Genomic DNA, 20,323 nt, shown 5'->3' with positions numbered 1-20,323 from the left:
CCAAAGCTTAAGAAGAACGTCTAAGAAATCATAAATTATTTAATTCATTTTAATCGTGTATTATGGAGCTGGTAATTCCTGTTTGCAGAGGCATTCCAGTGGGTAGAAGCATTAACAGGGCCGTTCAGTCGTGTTTTTAGTATCTTCAATTTAGAGCTACCAGAGACAGTAATAATATTTCAGAGAAGGAGAGGTTCTTTGAAATCTTACATTGAAGTCACTTCTGCTATTTTGGGGCCTTTTTAATATCTAAGTTCCAGAGTTTTCTGTTCTTCATATTCTATACAGCTGCATATGATCTGTAGATTCTGGAGGAATGTGAGAGAAATCCTGTGGTCTTTACTAAATTCTCCTCTCCTTTGTCCTTGGTTGTAGTTCATTGCCACCCAGACTGCCTGACCTGCTCTCGATCTCCGGAGCACTGTGACCTCTGTCAGGACCCCACGAAGTTGCTGCGGAACGGACAATGTGTACACAGCTGTGGTCTGGGATTTTACCAAGCTGGTGCTCTCTGTTTAGGTAGGTCTCTGGGCAGGCAGCCCAGAAGTGGACTGAGGCTCACTGTTGTCAATGAAGTGGTCCATGCACGCAGGAAATGCACAATTTCCGAAAACCATTAGAAGGCAAGAACCTCAGCCGTGGGTTACTTGGCCTCTCTACCTGCAGGCTTCTTGCTTCTAACGTTTCACAGGTGTTTAGATGCTTACTGAGAGAGGTGACGTGGAGGTCAGATGTTACTAGGTGGTTGTGATGGGATTTTTCATTTTTTGAAGACTTTCCAAAGAAAGTAATATCGCTAGGATTCTTGGTGTCATTTATACAACACTCAGTTAATCCAAGAGAGAACTTCAGAATTGACACGTGCATTTGAGATCCCTTACTAGAACTTTCTCATTTTGCAAGTGGGGAACGTGGGGGCCAGAGGAATCAGCTGGCTTGCTCAACTTCACGCAGATAATTGGCAGTAGAGTTTATCTCCAGTGGGGGATCCACAACGGGTCCATGTCGCTTTTCAGAGTTCTTCGGCGTCTGAGAAGATTTTCCCCGGCAGGATTTGGTTGTTTGAGGCCAGATCATTGTTACTTTTCCTTATCTCTGACTCGTGGAGCTAAGTATGCACTTAAGAGTGTATTGGTTTATACCCCGGCTCTCAGTATTTAACTGCTCTCTGCCTCAATATTCTTACCTGAAAAGTGGAGTAGTGCTGACTAGTACCTTCCTCAGAGGGTTCCTGGGAGGACTGAGTGTGTTAATACACATGAAGTGTCTAGAATAGCTTCTCAGATATTGTCAAGCCTCAATAAAGCTTCACCGCTTTTATTATTTTGTAATTATTTATTTCTCCCCACTTTCTTTCCTGATTCCTAATCTTTGGCCTTTTTGAAAGTTATTTCTATCTCCACCGTGGGTTGTGGAAGAAAAGAGACAAGGGGTATTCTTAGGAAGTGGTTGAGGGAGAAAGATATTGGGGCCTGTTAGGTAAGAAGAGCAGGAGCCAAACTTCCTGGCTTCAAATGCCAGGTTTGTGTGACCTTGGACAAGTGACTTAACAAGTGACTTGTTCCTCAGGTGAAGAAGGGTTGTTGTGAAGATTAAATGTTGTTCCTACAGAGGAAGCGCTTGGAGCAGAGCTGGCATGAGATATGTGCTGTATAAATGAAGGCTGGCCAAGGGACTCTCCTGCCTTTCTTGTTCCCAGTATCTCCAGGGACTCAGAATTGGGCCACGTAAGAGTTGGCACAGGGGTGGCATGTTTGAGCTAATCAGAGCTGCCCTTTTTTTCTTTCCCCCCACCCCTTGCCCTGAGCCAGCCTGCCAGCCTCAGTGCTCCACGTGCACCAGCGGGCTGGAATGCTCGTCCTGCCAGCCTCCGCTGCTGATGCGGCGCGGCCAGTGTGTGTCCTCCTGCGGGGACGGCTTCTTCCAGGACCGCCACTCCTGTGCAGGTAAGCCTGGCCCAGCCACCAAGAAAGCCAGCCCCACCTCTGAAAGATCTGGGGCTGCTCGGAGCTGTGAGCAGTTGTTCAAGTATGAGCGGAAACTCTGAGCCAGACTCCCGAGGGGCCGAGAACCATGGAGGAGAGAGATGACACGTGTTTTTACAAACTTGTTAGTGCTTTGGTGACGTGTGCGCGTGTGGTAAGATTTCTCGAGGTCCTTCTGCACGTGCCTGGGGCCCTGGAGCAGTTCTTAATTCGGTTCGGGGTGGTCACTGTGTCGTAAGTTAGATTCCTTCCTCTTGTAAATAAATACACAGCGCTTACGTGAAAACAAAGGGAGAAACAGATCTCTATTTTTTTCAAAACTCAATTTCTACCTGAAGAGAAAGGGAGAAACAGAAATAAGAAAGTGACATCATGATCAGAAAGTGGGACAGGATGATGGCGTTTACATTTACTCTGACTTTAGTGTCTGTATACTAAGTCCAAGTGCAATACTGAGTGTACCCGAAGTCTAAGTGTTGCTTGTACTGGGCCGTTTTTCCAGTAGTGATTGTAATCATGAGTAAAGTAAAAATGTATAAAGAATTTCTTAAATGCAAGAATAGGAAAAAAGTAAGGGCGTGCAGGAATGGGAGACAGGGTAATGGTGGAAGCAGAGACAGGGGCAGAGTCCTAGGCTCGTCCACAGGAGACAGAATCCCGTGTGCTCCGAACCTGAGCCAGGGTGCCCCGGGGTAGGCAAACCTGAAAAGGCGGACAGGCCAGAGGGAGGGTCTTGGATGTCTTACGAGGAACGGGGGTAACTGGCTCCGCCGCTGAGCGGGACAGGACGTGGACATGTGATGGAATCGAAGCAGGGCCAGTCTGACGGTCAGCTCATATGCTCCCCACTTTTATGCCCTTGGCTAGATTTTTCAGGAGGATCATTTGGCGGGAATGTGGCATGGCAGGTCCTACAGGGGAGGTCTGCTGGCCTCCTCTGTTCCAGGTTGTGGGCAGAAGCAGTGTCCACGGCCTGGTGGAAACCACCCTGGAGGGAAACACTAGCACTGTTAGTGTCGTACGGCCCGGAGGACAGCAGGGCTCACCCTGGAGCCAGTTACAATACAGAACAGAAGACACGCCGGCTTCCGAGTCTGCCGTGGGGCCCTCGCAGCCTGCGCAACTGTCTGCTGCGTCCCCAGCGTCAAGGGCGGCACAAGGCGTCCGCTTGTTCAGTGTTCGCTGGGCACGTGTTTGGTGAGTGAAGGAGCGCATTCCCCTTTGGGGATCTCGGAAGGACCGGCGTTTCAAGGCATCTCAGCCATAAAAGATAAAGAACCCTTAATGTTTCTTACTTACCATGTTCCGTTTACCTGTTATTTTAGAACAGGCTCGAAGCGGGCGCCTCCGAACGCCTTCCTAAGTGCGTAATGGTTGGGCAGTTTAGGTAAATTGCTAAAATTTCAATTTGATGAAGTCACTGAATGTCGTCTCCTCCTTTCTTCTACTCCATCAAAGAGACCGCCCGCTAGCACTCCTGTGACAGATTTGCTTTTAAAAGGGAATTAATTCCCCCTAGATTTTATTCTTCCCTCCGTAACACCTCTATCCCCGCCACACACCCCACGTAGGTTTGCTTTTTTCTTTTTTTTTTCCTTTCTTTTGGGGGGCCATTTTCCTTTCTCCTGTGCCTGGTGTTTTAGTGGGTGATGTTCATGCTGCTCTAGGGCCCTTTGAAATGGGTAATGTTTCATTTGATTACTGGTTTACGTAGCCGACTGCTCCCACATTCCATCCACATACCCATACACAAATGCCTCTGGTAGAAAGTTGCTGGGAAAATTTGCTCATGCTCCCTTCAGGGAATTAAACCAATTTGCTTTAGTTCAGCCTGGTTGCATTTTGATGCATAAATTGAGAAGAAAGAAGAGAGAGGGAGAGAGAGAATGATCTTAAAAATTAAAGCTAAACTTGTGATCAATTTCCATACACTGTTTCAATGTTGAGACAGCCCCAATCAGCTTTCTCATTATTGGAATTTTTTGCAGCATTTGGGCTTGTGCTATTTTTGGTGGCTTTTCACCACTGACCTTGGACGTCGGTCAGTCAACCAGGGCTCTTCCAGCACGTGCGAAACTTTCCAAGAAGAAGCCGGCCATCTTATGGTAACAACAGGTTTTTCTGGATTGATTCCTCTTGGCAGGGTCATTTATGGGATGACGAGCATCATCTGCCACTTTACTGACCCGTCAAAACCAAGAGACAGTGAGCTCTGTGCTGAGGAAACTAATTACCGGAAATTACCTGATTAATATTCATGCTCAGTGTGTTGAATGTAGAGCCGAGAGAAAGATGTGGGGCAGAGCCGGGCGGCACATACACGATGACTCTTCAACACGGGAGTGGGAGCAGGTGCACCAGAGGGCTCAGAGAAGGCCTGGGGTCCTGCCAGTCACAGCCTCAGGGGTCCTTCTCATGCTCCCTTTTCCCTTGAATTTTGGGGCACAGACACCCACATACACAGGCCAGATGAGTGTGTTTGTGTAGATATTTATGTTATTGTGACATTCTTGTGCTCGATTGAACCGAGCCAGGTCGTAAACACAGACCCCATTAGGCACCGCCATGCCGGTTGCTGCTCTATTCCCTCTGCCTTCCCCAGCCTTGGACTTGATCTGTTGATCACCTCACCTGAAGGCGCAGCACCACCAGCCTTCGTACTGGTCTAAGCTGGAGACGGGTAATACAGACGTTGCCTCGTCTCTGCAACAGGTAGGGCCGAAGAGTAGTCACCCTCTCGGGGACCAGAACCCATTTTTGAGACCTGGCACTCAGGCTTCTGCCTTAACCCTTGGGCGTCCTCTGCCACCAGCTGGATCTGGTCCAACATCCCTGGTGCCGCCCTATGCCACTCTTCTTGACCCTGTGGACATCGGGTTCTGGACTGGCTTCTGCTTTGGCTCCTTCTCCCTGTTACCCATTTCCAGGAATTAACAGCCTGTCCCTGAGTCATCCCAGCCTGATGGTCAGGCCTGACCCATGTATGGATGTCCCTGGCCTCCCCCATCTCTCACATGACCTTGCACCTTTCCTGCATGGCTCCTGGGGACCACTTGTCCTGGCTTTATTGTCGTCTCTCTGCCACAGTGGTGGTTCCCTTGCCTCTTCTTAGAACCTCTGTAACTCTGGATCCAACTCGGTTCACCCTGCCCTGAAAACACTCTTCCTTACTGGTCTTGTCCCTCACTTTAGTCAACCCCTGTTCCCCTCCAGTGGGACCTCTGAACTGCTGCACGCACAAATCCTAGGCACGGGAGCCCATAAGAAAAAAGTTTAAAACAACCAAACTAACACACACCGTTTAGTTGTGCTAAATAGCTCGTAGGATTATAACTTTGAGTAAAGAGAGTTGAATTTAGCCCATTTTTATATGTGAGTCAGTGTTTGATTTGTGCAATGGGAACTTCCAGGAGTCACAAAAACCCAAGGATGAAGCTATGTGTACCCTGTGACAAGCGCTCCCTTCATTCTGCAGACCCAGAGATGGGAGGGAGAGTGACACGGTGCTTAGACTGTAGGCTCGGGAGCCAGACCACCTGGATTCCAGTCTTGGCTCCGTCACTACAAATGGTATTTTTTTTTTTTTAAACTCTACACTTCAATTGCCTTTGGGTAAAGCAGTGACAGTAATGTTTGCCGTATAGCATGGTTGTAAGGATTAACTGAATAAATTCACATATGTCATTTAGGATGGCGCCTGGCATTTAGGAAGCCCTCCATATGGGTTAGGAGACTTGTGTTTCTTTTTTTCCCTTCCTCCCTGTTCTGTTTCTCTCTTTCCTACATTCACTCTCCTTTGACCATTGCTTGAGGTCCTGAGGATAGGAAGAGAAATGAGACCCTATCATAGTTTCCTGTAAGTGAGCTAGCAATCAAGGCAGAGTTAGCTGCTGGTTATGGAGATGTAAAAAATAATCACATAAACATGCAAATCCATGCAGTTTCCTCTATCTGCATCTGACTGCTGCGTGGTCTTAGGCTTTGAAGCTTAAGGAACCAAGCCATTGAACATTTTACAGGTTTGTATGAAGGGGGGATCACTTTGATTCTTGCCTCTGTTACTGCTGTCAGGCTTTGCACAGGTCATTTAGCTGCTTTGAGACTCAATTTCCTTTACTGCAAAATGGGGACGATGTCATGTACTTTAAGCCAATATGATGAACATTAGAAAAGATGTTTGAAAAACACAAACATATTATGCCTGGAATATAGTTTGTGAACAAGAAAAGGCAGGTGTTGTCATCCAGTCTCTTCCTTTATTTTTGAATTTATGGGAATGGAAATCAAATCACTTGCATTAAAAAATGGAGTTTTGGGCCATTTGCATCTGATTTCAGATAAAATCTACTTTCCTATTGGAGAAGTAAACATAGAGAACAATTTACTGTATTCATCACAAAATCCTTTTATTTTTTTCAATGCTCACATTAGGTGTTGAGAGTCTGGAATTTCGTTTCTTAGCCAAAATTATGGTATAATTAGAGGGAAAACGTAAGATAACTGAGCCTGTAAAATTTACATATAGGATGCTGACCTAGCTGAGATTTAAAAGCTATAGTTTGAACGGAGCAATTTGTAAAGTTAATTATTTGCTGGAATTGTGTGTGACCAGAGCAGCCCAACCATTTGTGAAAACGAAGCGCTGACCCTTGGAGCCAGGTCCAAGGCAGTTAAGACCTAATGGGTCTTGGCATTATGTTCCAGCATGTGGGTTAGCTCAGCCTGGTTGTGCCCGGGGCCAAGCTCTGGGCAAAGGCATTTATGAAACTGCTGTTCCAGAATCCTCGAGAAGAAAAGGAAACCCTCCTCATGGTCATGGTGAGGACGGTTGTGGTGAAGCTGGCATCCTCCGTGGCCCCTCCCACATCCCCCGGAACTGGAGGGTCAGGTCAGTCCCTATTTCGTTGCCAGATCAGCTGATCAGTTTGCGGGTCCAACACATCCTGCCACTGTCTTCACTCCTTCTGTTCTCTTCGAATCGTATGCCTTGTTCAAGCCTTCGCTGGTGTTCTGTCGCAATTACGGTCTCTCCCTTAACTGCTGAGTGTCTTGTACGGGGGACTTACTGCTTCAAGTGATATTGCGTGCAAGGAATGGTTGTTGAGTCTTTTTCATGTACCAGAAACTGGGATACAGAGTGAATGAGCAGAAAAGTCCGTGGGGGGGTTGAGGAACTTACTATCTAAATGGGAGAAGAGTGTCAGTAAAGAAGTATACAGAAAACATCAGATCGTTCCCCTCTATGAATTCATTACTATTAGTGCTAAAAAGGAAGTTTTAAAAGGTGTATTACAGGAAGTGACTGATTCTTGAGGTGGGGACAGGTTTCATCTTTCTGAATTCCCCGTGGTGCTCCGCACACACAAGGCCCTCTGGAACAACTTTTGACAGAGGAAAGTGTAATAAAACCATTGCACGAGGAAGACAGCAATGTACAGGCACGCGTGGACTTCGGCTTGCAGGTGACCCAACTTCCGTTTAGCTTCTGTTATTCACTTCCTGCCAGCAACTCCTGGCTAGGTGTAGCCTCAGGAAAATTCCAGAATCTCTATTTCCCTTTCTTTGTCTTCCCTTCATCTCCGTCCTTGTCAAGAGAGTAGAGAGCCTTATCAGTGCCTGAGGGGTTAATCTTAAACACACACACACACACACACACACACACACACACACACAAATAAAAAACAACTATCCTTGAAACTTGAGTGGTGTAGAGTGTTTGAAGCCATTCAGAAGGGAGGACAACAGGATTGCCTCCTGCTGTCCACTTCTTGAGCGAAGTAGACCCAGTGGGACAGGTGACAGTGGTATTCCCCTTCCCAGTTCTCTCCCGCTTTGGATGGTCATGTAAAGGTTAAATGGAGAAAAAGGGAAAGCAGCTGGCAGTGTCGTGCCTGGGACCTGCGCTGTAGCAGGAGACCAGCTGTGTTTGGCATTTGCCTATGTGGCTCACAGACCCCTGCTGGGGATGCCAAAAGACAAATGATGGACAGAAGTATCCCGTACCAGCAGAGAAAGCGCGCCACGAATGCAAGGGAGTTTATCTTCCAGACAGATCCCATTCTTCCTGACATATCTGAACCCCCAAATATTTTAGCTATGGATTACAAACTAGTGACGAGTCTTCTGGCTTTCTGCCCGGTTCCTAGGTTCACAGTTAGTTTAGCTAGACTCTGTGGCATATGTTCCTTCTCTCTTTTTCCCATTCCCCACCCTAACACACTCTCTGCACAATCTTCCCCTCCCTTTTTAGGCTGCTCCAAGAGCACACAACCCCTCCAGGTTATCGCTGTTGAGATCTGAGCAGGCAAGGCAGGTGCGGCCAACAAGTCTGAGAACTCTCCCCGTCAAAAGCTTGATTTAAGCGTTGGTCCCTCTGGCTTTTCAGTTTCTGTAGACAAAGAGATTCAAAGCATCAGTGGAGAAATCAAAGCCAATTAATTAATAGGGGCTGAGAAAAAACCCAGGAGTCCTAGCGGCTGTGGGTTGCCAGTGGTCACAGCGGAGGAATGGAATCTGAGGGTTCTGTTTGGCTCATCAAGCTGGGCCGAGGTGGGCACTGCATTTGAAGACTCTTGCAGTGTATTAGCGTTGTCGATCTAGAAGAACAGGTAGAGAAGGATGCCTGGGTGGCTCAGTCGGTTAAGCAGCTGCCTTCCGCCCAGGTCATGATCCCGGTGTCCTGGGATCGAGCCCCGTGTCGGGCTCCCTGCTTAGCGGGGAGCCTGCTTCTCCCTCTGTGCTCGCTCTCACGCTCTCTGTCTCTCTTGCTCTCTCACTCTGTCTCTCTCTTGCTCTCTCAAGTAAATAAATAAAATCTTAAAAAAAAAAAAAGTATATGTAGAGGGGCAGGAAAGAGAGAGGGTAACTTTAAGAATGTTCCTCGTGAGCATGACGTCTGCCATCCTCTCCTGGCTTAGGTACCCATGAAAAGCTAGCCTGCTGCTAAAATCTCTCTCCATGTGGACCTTCCAAAGCCTCTGCCAGTGGGGAATTATCCCCTCTACAGAAGACCCTACTAAAAATTCAAATACCTTACCCAAGATGAGCGAACCATACAGCCGTATCACAAATGTGTTTAATAGATTAATTAGCTATTTACCCAGTGTGTGCCTTCAGGAAAAGTACTACAGGCTTTTTTCTTTTTCCCCTAAGTATGACATGAATTCCTGTGCATTACAAAAAATAATTTGACAAAGTCAGTCAAATTCAAGGCACCATAAAAAATCAGCAAAAAATGCCTGACTCAAACTCCCCCAAATTACTACTGTCAGTATTTTGGTGAATGGCTTCCCGATTTATGAGTGTGTGTGTGTGTGTGTGTGTGTGTACGTACGTTAGGTGCACAGACATACACACATTTATTTATTTTTCAAAGGTAAAATCACGTTGTCTGTATAGTTTTATTGTCTGCTTTCCCTATGTTATTTATTGTGCTTCTACAAAATCTTTTTAAAGCTGTTTTATAACTTTCCATCTGGGGCTGTGCAGGAATTCATTCAGCTAGTCCTCTGCGGTTTAACGTTTGTTCCTAACTTTTCCACGATCATAACTAACCATGATGTAAACGTTTTGAAGAGAAATTGTGGTACGTATGTTTGATGAGGGTAAATTCTTCGACATGGGATTGCTGGGCCCAAGGGTGTATGTGTCCTCTTCGAAGCCTCCGACACGTGTCACCCGGGACTCTCTTTGAGGAAGCTGTGATTTGTATTCCCGCTAGACACCAGTGAGTGCCTGTTCCTTACCACCCTTGTCAGCACGAGGCCTGATGACTCTTCTTGTTTGCCAGGTTGGTTGAGGTAAAATGTAATCTTATTTTTGTTTTTTACTGATTTTGGGGATTCCCTGAGGAGAATTGACGTCATCCCACTGACCCGCTCGTACTTACCCACGGTTAGCCCGGGCTGACTCTTCCTCTTGCTTGTCCAGGCCCGTCTGTCCGCCTGTCTTTTCCTTCTGTTCCCGTAACCCACTCCCACTTCCCTCCCCCTCCAGGCCCCACTTAAGTAACGATCCGAGTGCGATTCACCGTGTGCTGTGTGTGTGCTTAATTTTAAATAGTCACAAATATGAGTAGGTAGGTATTTCGTCATTCTTTTCCTTTTTTTATTTTAAAGACTTTTTTTTTTTTTTTTTTAGAGCAGTTTTACGTTCAGCAAAATAAAAGAATGGCACCGAGAGTTCCCACTGGCTCCCTGTCCTCACACGGGCATGGCCTCCCCCGTCACCAACCAGCCTCTGGTGGGCTCGTGTACTGGTTGCCTCCGGGAATCCCTCTCCCACCCCCCTTTCCCAGAGCGCCGTTTCTACTGTACGTCTGGCCTATTGCATGCTGCTGCTGCTCTCCTGTTTAATTTGCAGATCTCTGGCTATTTATGAGGCTAAGGATTTTTTCATGTATTTGTCTTTTTTCTGCTAGGAACTCCCTCGGGTACATCTGGGTTTTCCAAATGTATGGGGACCCCATATTCCCATTTCAGGATGTAAAGTTTCCTGTCGGTGCAGGGAGGCAGGTTGAGGATGGAGACCCAGCCTGGCGGGGACAGAAGATTGTCGTAAAAGGATCAAACTATTGATGACGCCCATGAACTTCCTTTCCTTTCACATGTGTCTGGCATTTGCGCTTCTTACACAACAAGTAGCCTTGGCCTCCCATGGGCTGTGATCAGGCAAAAGAGACTAGTCTGGTCAGCTTCCGGGCTTCTCCGCGGTCACCAGGCTGTGTTCAGTCGCTTTCCACAGGGCTTTTGCTGCTCTGTTGTAGAGGTGGCAAGGGAAGAGCTTTAAAGTCTGAGTCCTCTGGGAAAGGCTGGAGAAAGCTACCTTTCCTGTAGCTGCTGGAATGATCTCCGAGGGCTCACTTTGTGTCCTTTCTAAGGAATCCACCTTTCCCACAGTCTTTTCTGTCCTTCTCTTCTGTCTCCTGCTGCACTTTACTTTGCTGCCTTTACAATGATATCATTTTTGACACCAGCTGAGACGAGATGTGCTAGATCTCGCAGAGTACGCCGCTCACCAGGTCACGCGCGGCGTTCTCTACTTTCTCAAGTAATAAGTCGTCTCACCACTTCCTCATGAGCTACTGTTATTCCCACTCTGCAGACTAGGACAGCAAGGAACAGTGAAGTTAAGTGTGAGATAGAAAGGACATTTTTTCATCCAACAAGAGCTTCTTCTTTTTTCTTTTTTTAAGATTTTATTTATTTACTTGACAGAGATCACAAGTAGGCAGAGGCAGGCAGAGAGAGAGGAGGAAGCAGGCTCCCTGCTGAGCAGAGAGCCCGATGCGGGGCTCGATCCCAGGACCCTGAGATCATGACCTGAGCCGAAGGCAGAGGCTGAACCCACTGAGCCACCCAGGCGCCCCCAACAAGAGCTTCTTATTGGAAATTTACCCACCGTCTCCTGATAATGCTTTAGAACTTGGCAAGTACTTCCCCGTCATTTATGTGACGAGGACGAAAGCTAACGGTTGCTACAAGATGGATACGGACGGGAACGGAGGAACTTGACTTGTGGACGACGCAGCTGCTTGTGTCTGCAGTCTGGCTGCCTCCTCGTAGTTGCTGGTGAAAACCCCCGTGGTGGTTTGGAAAGCGGAACCGCAGCCTGATGACCCCGAAAGGGCCTGCTGATCGAGTGTGCAATTCCCTGCGGATGCCTGAGAAACGTATTCCAAAAGGCCGTGGGAGAGTGAGGGACCAAAGCTCCTTCTCATTTCTGAGGGGCATTTTGAACTGCAGGCTGAGCCCACCGGGGTCTGGGAAGGCTTCCTGGAAAATGAGAAGTTGCCTGTAAGAAGTGCTTTTAACACGTCCCTGGAAAGGGGCTGCATTTTATACTTAGAGAAGCACAGGTTACAGTTTTTTTACAGCCATCTTCTATCTCAAAATTATCAAGTAACTAAAAGAAGTTTCTTGTTTTTAGAGTCTGGTTTCAATATAGAGTTGCTGAAAGAAAAGTAATTTGTTCCTTTTCATTTTGAAATGAATTGCTCAGCAAGTCAACACATGTCTTGCTATGCTCTAGAAAAGTCAGGGGCTTTCCTAAATAAATTATGTGCCGCATGTAAGATAAGATGGTTTTCTCTCATTAGCCCTCTTTTTAAATTTATTGCCACATTTTCACAATATACAATTCAAACCCTGAGTGATCTGAAATGTATCACTAAGAGCAATTAGGGCAAAAAAGTCAGGGAGTGACCTTCTACTTTTCCTAAGAAGCCAAGTGTAATAAAAGCCACATGTGAAACCAGCCTAGAAGAAGAGATTATCTGCAGTAGCATATGTTCAGTGTTAGAAATTAGAAATCAATTGCAAAACACAGTAGGAGTACATCATTATAAGGAGAGATAGCTCGAGAAGGAAAAGAAAAGAAAAAGAAATAGCAGCTCAGCATAGTCCCATATTGAAGAAATAAAAATCCCTTCTGCGGACTTGCCGGACCATCGAACATGCCTTTTGTTTGCCATGGAAACAGAGAAGGTGGCCTCCAGTTGGTACTCTATACAGACATGCCATAAGTACTTATCATCGTAAGGAGATCTGGACTTTTATTTATGTATTAGGTAAATTTATAGCCTCAGGTTTGTCTATCTGAAGTTATCACCTATTCCTGTTCAGGCTATGATGTCATGGTTAGTTGTTTCCATGTAGAAGGTAACGGATAGGATGACTCTGTCATAACCAGTAAAAAAAAAAAAAATCTGTGTATTCATTTAACATACATTTAATGAACACTGACTTTGTGCCAATTGTCAGTCTGGACACTGGGGGTTGGAGATTATTCCAAGGTGGCCCCCGTTCTGGAGGATACTACATTCTGTTGAAAGGGACTGATCTGTAACCAGATGATTAGGACAGTCAGATCAACAGCCGAAGAGAGGATGTCCACCGAGCTGCGGGAACACAGAGGAAGGAGGGACCGTTTGGACGAGTTCAGCAAAGCTTCCCAGAAGTAGTGACAGCTTAAGCCTCTCAAGTGTAACCAGGATTACAGGGGCTGTGGAAGGAGCTGGAGGCATTGCCAACTGGGTGAATCCTGGGTGGGGCGTCGGGAGCCCACGAACCGGTAGATGGCAAGCCTAGAGCACCCTGCTCCGTGGACCTGGCCTGCTCCAGGGAGGTAGCCCAAGGCAGGACTGAAATGTTAGGGGCAGCTCAGTTTGTGACGGGCGTGAGTGCCGTCCCTAAGCCTGTAGCCTCTATCCTGCTCATTCCCTGGCCCTGTTCTGATTGGCAACACTAGGGATAACGTTAAAAAGAAATTTAACAAGTAGTACGGCACAAATCAGATTGGTCAGCAGGTGGCGGGGGCGGTGGGCAACCCTGAGACCCTCCCCTGTGCCAGACCTTTCGGTTGCTGGAGCACAGTGTCTTCTAGGTTTCCCAGGGATGAAACCAGGGTTATCGGGGAGGGACCAGGATGACGCTATTTGCCAACCAGGTTGGAAGTATTTTTACTATTTTAAAGCCAGTGCAGCTGAATGTCTGCACCACTCCCGGCCAATCCCCAAAGAGAACTAGGGGGTCGTGCTTTAATTTCTCACCTCCTCTGCGCTCCCCAGACAAAGACGATTTCATCCCTTAAGAATGTCTTAGGTCAATTACCCTGTCCTCTCCCCACTGCAGAGTAAACTGTCTAAGAAGCAAAACTGACTAAAACTCTTACAGATGAAAGTCCCAGGGCCTCACCTGGCCTTCCATGACATTTGCGGTCTGGCCCCTGTTGTCGTTTTAGTCTTTCTTCCCATCCTCCTCTCAGGGCCTTGCTCCCCGGTGCAGTTTGTGCAGTGCCACCGGTGAGCTCAGGTTGTGGGCTGGTTTGAATGTTCCCGCTAGCAGACTTCCCACCTGCGGCTGGCTGGGAGGGCCGCGCGCTGGCCACGGCACCCTGCGTGGGGCGGGCGCTTCTGCTGAACGCGGGTGGATTAGCCCCGCGCACCGTCTTAGGAATGGGATTGGGTTTTTCGTTTGTTTTGTTTGGTTAGATGATGGCTTTGAAGCGACTCCTGGGTCAGTGAGGCTGAGGCACAAGCAGGGATAGACGCTTGGATGGCGACTCTAGGCAGTGGTTGAAGGGTAGCGGGCAACGTGAACAAATGACCGATTTCATGGGTGTTCAGGGTGGACTTTGTTACTGGGATCTTTGATCCACATCTTTAATGATAATGTACTTAGGTAGCTTATCCCGATATAAACAGTATTCTCATGTAACACGGTTATAAAATATAAATATAAAATAAAATATAAATAAGGTGTTAAACTATATATATAGTATGATTATAAAATTATATTATTAATATTATTTATTAATTATAAACTATAACGAAGGTGTTCAATAGCAATGAAGTACCGAGTGTGGAGTTCGTAAATAAGCAACCTTCCTCCAACCCTGTTTCTCACCTGCTGCTGTCAGCTCTGTGTGGACCAGAGCAGTGGACTCCATGCTGGTCTGTCTCCCTACGTGCAAGTCCTTCTCCCTCTCAGACAGTAGCCAGAGAGAGCTTTGAAAATCAGAATGTGTGTTGATCTTGCTTAAACCTATTTAAGACTTCACGTTACACTTAGGGTAAAATCCTCATTTCTTTCCCTGACCTCCAAGGTCAAGTTTGATTGGGCCTCTGCCTATCCCTCCAGCCATGAATCAGTCCACTGTGCCCCTCTGTGCCCTGCTGGTCCCTCTGTGTCTGCTAGGTTTCACTACGGGGGCAGCCTTCAGTTCCTTGAACCCCTGATCTCTTTTCCTGTTCAAGGACTTTGTTGGTGCTGTTCTCTGGCTCTCTCCAGGGCTGGCAACTTCCCATCCTTTAGATCTACCTCAGGTTGGTTGCTTCCACTCCCACCGCGTCATTCTTTATCAAAGAGCCCTTCCTAACATTTTTCAAGCCGGAGGGAAGGAGCAGAGGGAGAGAGAGGGAGAGAATCTCAAGCAGAGTCCACGCCCAGTGCCAAGTCCCACACGAGGCTCGATCTCACAACCCTGAAATCACGACCCGAGCTGAAATCAAGAGTCAGACACTTAACACACTGAGCCAGCCAGGTACCCTATAGCATTTAACAGAATTTGTAATTATCTCTGAATTTGTTGAGGGAGGAAAGTTGTCTGAAATTAAGGCTTTCCTGTGCAGTTTCCAGTGGAGAGGAGGGGATTGGACCTTGAGATTAACAATGAAGGCACCCTTTTCTGATTCTGAAGGGATACATAATGGAATTACTTAGGTAGAGAGTCCCCAGTCTCTTCCAATCAGCAAAGGCATTTTCCCCACCAGTTTTGGTCAGAATGAATGCCTCTGCCAAACAGGCTGTGCTCCATGGTGAAGCAAACACTTTGGAAATGAGGATGCATTAACAGGAGCATAGGTTGGGGTTAGGCATACAGACAGTTAATCGACTTTTAATAACACCGATCACTCGGAATAGATCTCTCTTTGCAGACATGCGAAGGTGAAAAGCAAACACAAATAGTAAAAACCAAATACTGGAAGAGGAGGATATCTCTGAGTGTTAAAGAACAACTCTGGTTTCGGAACAACATATACTTAGCAAGTTAAGTTGTAGGAGAGAAATATGTCAAGATGCATGTTGAGAGCAGAAGCTAGTGGCGGGGGGGTGGGGGTGGAGGACCAGAGCCCAGCGGCGGGGGAGGACTAGAAGAGGGGTTTGGGGGGGGGGAAGGAAGGAAGGGGGGGGGGGGAATAGAGAGAGAGAAGACAGGGGTGGAAGGTGGGGAGACAGCAGTGGAAATCCAGCAGTAGCGGGTCTTTCAAGGTCTAATCAAGGATGAGAGTACATGGCATCCCTCCTTGCTGATTCTTCATGGTGCTGGAAGCACGACTGGTGATCCTGTCAACACTCCAGTGTCTGGTTATGAAAGACAGGGTGGCACGGTGATGGAGGCCCATCTGATCTAATTAGACCATCTTTGTCTAGAAAATTATGGTTCCCTTTCCTGGGATTCCCATTACTCAAAAGCCTCGATTGCTCGTTCCAAGTCTCCGAGCAGTAATTTATTGCAGTTGGACTTCTGGCCAACAGAAATTTTTGGTGGGGGGGTGTGTTTTTCTCCTGGGGCATACATATGTGCATCGCAATTTGGGAATGAAGTCTCCAGCATCCTCTTCATGAATTCTTAAACCTTTGAAAGAAAAATTGCAACCAGTCCTTTCTACTACAGCTTGTTCACGGGTGTTGCCGTTTGCCTGCAGTGTGCCACGAGTCCTGTGCCGCCTGCTGGGGTCCGACGGAGAAGCACTGCTTGGCCTGCAGAGATCCCCTCCGCGTGCTGAGGGAGGGCGTCTGCGAGAGCAGCTGTGGCCTAGGGTTCTACAACCGGCAGGGGATCTGCAGCCGTAAGTGCCTGCTCTGCGTGCCAGAGCAGCATTCTTTCTTCCAGCATCCTTTGTTTTATTAAAATCATAACATTTCTTTTAGTCAACAAATATGCAAATGGAAGGGGCACCTGGTAGCTCAGTTGGTTAAGTCTCTGCCTTTGGCTCTGGTCATGATCCCCGTGTCCTGTGGGTCCTGGGATCCAGCCTGTGTCAGGCTCCCTGCTTAGCGGGGAATCTGCTTCTCCCTCTCCCTCTGGCTTGTGCTTGCTCTCTCTCTCTCTCAAAGAGATAAAATGTTTAAGGAAATATACAAATGGCCGCGAACATCGACAGTGTTTTAGCAGTTTGCAAGCCCTTTTTTTCAACTGCCAGGATGGCCTTTCACACCCCCGCTTCGTGAGAGCGTGGTGGTTACGGGGCTGGTTCTGGCCCCATCCTGCAAGGTTCCGGCTGCTTGTTCCAGACCCCCAGCTGCAGGGAGAGGAGCAGGGCTTCCTTCCTCCAAATTCCGAGTTCTACATTGGTGCCAGACTGCACCCGAATGTCCGTGGAGACAAAGGAGCTCCCAGAGCAGCGAGCCGCAGACGCACCTTTGTGTCGGTGTCGCTGACTTAAAGCTGAAGCTGTTACTGTGTTTTCTGTCTCTCTTGAATGCCCACACCAAGGTGGTTAAGCATTAACTCAACTTAGTGCTTCCTTCCAAGCGCTTTATAAACATTAACCCACTGAGAGGCAGGAAAGCATGGGGGAGGCACGACCTTGGGCACACTGAGTGCTCTCTCCATGCATCAGTTTCCCTTATGTAGAACGGGGGTAACTGTAGCCCCGTGGGAGATGGAATAATGGCCCCTCAAAGATGCCTCCATCCTAATAGCCAGGTTTGTGACTCTGCTGCCTTAGATGGCAGAAGGGACTCTGTAGGGGTGATTCAGTCAAGGATCCAGAGATGGGGGAGACCACCGGGCCAGCGTAACCGCAAGGGTCCTTCCAGGAGTCTGAAAAGTCGATCTGAGACAGAAGCAGGAGTCAGCGTGATGCCAAGAAGGGGCAGTGAGCGGGCAGGCGGCCTCTAGAATCAGGGAGGAGACAAGAAAATGCATCTGCCCCAGGGCTTCCGGCAGGGATGCAGTCCTGCTGACGTCTTGACTTTAGGACACCTGACCTCAAACACTGTAAGGTAATAACTCTGTGCTGTTTCAGACCAGTGAGTCTGGGGTCGTTTGTCGCAGCAGCGGTGAGAAACTGAGACGCACTGGCTCAGAGGGCTGTTGGAGGACTGAGTTGATACAGGCCGGCGTTTGGCCCAAGTGCTGTGCTTGGTGTCTGCTCCTCCCAACGATTGCTGTCATCGTCCTCATTTTCTGGATGGGACAGAGACGTTAAGAAACTTGCTGAAGGTTACGTAGCTAATACGGGGCAGAGCTGGGATTCAAGCCTCCGTCTTCTGGCTTTCGATCTTACCTGCCTCCTAACTGCTCTCCGGCTGTAAGGACGCGCCTCCCTCCGCACCTCTGCTGTTTCTCTCTCCTTCTCCTTCTTGCCTCCCTTGATCCTCTTCTCCCCATCCTCCTGTTAGTCTTCAGACCCGCCGCTGCCCTATGGACATTGCCAAGTTCACGGGCGGGCACCTGACAGTGAGTGAACGGTCCGGACTGAGTTTACTGTGATGGTCATACCTATTGACAGGCGGTGATGACTGCTTTTTTTAATAACAAAGTCCGCTGAATCAATAGAAATGTGCAGCCCATAAATCTTTCTTGAGTTACTGTCCTCATTTTGTTTACTGAGCAGGCAACAGCGAGAGTGAGATGATGTTTGGGACTTGACAGATGCACGTGTCTTGGGGAAGAGAGCTAGCCGTCCACAGCTGCTCGCTTCAAGCTGTGCGGAGATCCATCGGCTTCGCTGGCGGGAAAAGTCTCACTCGATGTGGACGAGTCACAGCGGCTTCTGTGTGCAGTTAGGAGAGAACAAGGAAAGAAAGGCCAGGCTGCTGTGTTTTAATCTTTTTCTGCCAGCGCCACTTTCCCACTCAGTTAAGCCAGATGCGTCCCCTAAAGGTCAGCAGACGTCAAGTTCACACCAATCCAAAGGCATTTAGCCTGTACGTCCCCCAGGAGGCTGGCTACTGTCCCTGATGAGCCAGTGTCACTGACCTGCTCCTGAGACGTTACATCTGGATTGAGAAAGCGACTTCTGCTGGGGAAGCGGGTATTTAAAAGATGGATTTTAAAAAATGAGGGATTAGTGTGAGCCTTGAGGCGCTGAGGGGTGGAAATCTACTTGGGCTGAGAGGTTGGATGAAGAAAGCCAGAGCTCCTTGCTGACTGGAAGCGTTAAAAAGAAGACTGCTGGGGCGCCTGGGTGGCTCAGTGGGTTAAGCCGCTGCCTTCGGCTCAGGTCATGATCTCAGGGTCCTGGGATCGAGCCCCGCATTGGGCTCTCTGCTCAGCAGGGAGCCTGCTTCCTCCTCTCTCTCTGCCTGCCTCTCTGCCTGCTTATGATCTCTCTGTCAAATAAATAAGTAAAATCTTTAAAAAAAAAAAAAAAAAAAAGAAGACTGCTCAACAGGTGCTTAGGGAGAGAGTGTGCATCTGAAATGCTATCTGCATACGTTGGGAAACAAAGCATCAGGAAAAAAAATCTCCCCAACAGGAGGATGGGCCATTGCTGAAAGTCAGCCAAGGAATCCATTGACCCACGAGTAATGACCGATCGCCCGCCGTGTGCTTAGCACGATGCACGACTTTGTGACACCATGGACGTTGACCCACAGGCCTTTGGATAAAGACTGCAGTTTGCCCTTTTCCTAAAATTCTTAAGAGTTCTCCAAGTTTGTACCAAATGCCTTCAGAAGTGTTCATATAAATATTTTCTAAAACGTCAGTGAACCAAGTCACTGATTGGTATCGGGATGTTAATTAAAACGTCTGAGGCTGATCATGCTGACTTATTTCCAGTTCAGCTTAGGGTTGCTCACGATAAAGACGGGCTGGTGTTGGCTCCGTAATTTATAACTGAGCAGCCCGTGTCTCTAGAAATCTCAAAGTCAAGTGCTGAGAAAAATCCAGCACAACCTGTCATACATGGCGGTGTGCCCCGGCTGGAAGAATTCACAGCAGCCGAGTTCATTGGTGGTTCATGCTTTGAGTTTTACAGATGTTAGATATAAAGGGTGGGGAAATTCAACAGACAAAAACCTCCTCATTCTTTAGTCTTTTAAGTACTTGTGCTGTTATAAAGGGCTTTTCTGACTCTAGCTAACATAATAAATCAAAGTAAGTTCAGAGGTTTCTGTTAGCCATTCTCTCCCTCTCTTCCTTCCTCCTCTCCTTTTTTCTCTCTTTCCTTCCTTTTAGAGTCATTTCCCTTCCTCACCAAGGCAACTATTTCAATTTTTTAAGACTTCCTTTATTTATTTTTTAGTGCACACATGTGTGTGTGAACGGGGGAGGGGCAGAAGCAGAGCGAGAAAGAACCTTGAGCAGACTCCGCGCTGAGCGTGGCCACTGACACAGGGCTGCATGGCACCACCCCGAGGTCATGACCTGAGCTGAAACCAAGAGTCAGACACTCAACCGACCCAACTACCCAGATGCCCCATTTTAATTTTTTTTGTCTTTTTAAAAATTAACATATAATGTATTATTTGTTTTATCTTTTCATTGTTATGGGTTCATGTAAAATGAGTATTCTTTTGAGTGTACGTACCCTTTTTTTCCCCTTAAACGATGTGTTACAGAGTTCACGAGGTTCTTTTTTCACTCCACATCATGGTTTGAATCACCTGTGTTGCTGTATCACCTGGTGCTCTGCTTCTTGCTGCTGCACAGAGCTCCCTGGGCTGTGGCCCCCATGGCTCACCCGTCCATTGTTGACAATGGACTCCCCACTTCCCTCCAGCCCCATGCTGTCACTAGAGAGCACCAGGGAACGGCCCCAAGCACGTCCCTTCATAAATCTGTATGGAAGCTGCCCTGGGGTGGGTAACTGGGAGCGGAACTGA

General features: G+C 47.7%; 1 protein-coding gene across 1 annotated transcript in view; it reads left to right on the top strand.

The window, feature by feature from the left end:
* LOC111149126 (Fraser extracellular matrix complex subunit 1) overlaps positions 1-20,323 on the top strand; it is a 405,997-nt gene that overhangs the window by 183,137 nt on the left and 202,537 nt on the right. Inside the window, exons 14-16 of the mRNA XM_022506058.1 lie at positions 376-519; positions 1,812-1,946; positions 16,192-16,335. Coding sequence (XP_022361766.1) covers positions 376-519; positions 1,812-1,946; positions 16,192-16,335 — 423 coding nt within the window. The remainder of the gene's footprint in view (positions 1-375; positions 520-1,811; positions 1,947-16,191; positions 16,336-20,323) is intronic.

The sequence above is a fragment of the Enhydra lutris genome, unplaced genomic scaffold (genome assembly GCF_002288905.1).
Source record: "Enhydra lutris kenyoni isolate GAN:26980312 unplaced genomic scaffold, ASM228890v2 scaffoldscaffold21, whole genome shotgun sequence".
NCBI classification, from domain to species: Eukaryota; Metazoa; Chordata; class Mammalia; order Carnivora; family Mustelidae; genus Enhydra; species Enhydra lutris.
The sequence above is the reverse complement of the archived record's forward strand: the minus strand, read 5'-3'. Positions and strand labels throughout refer to the sequence as shown.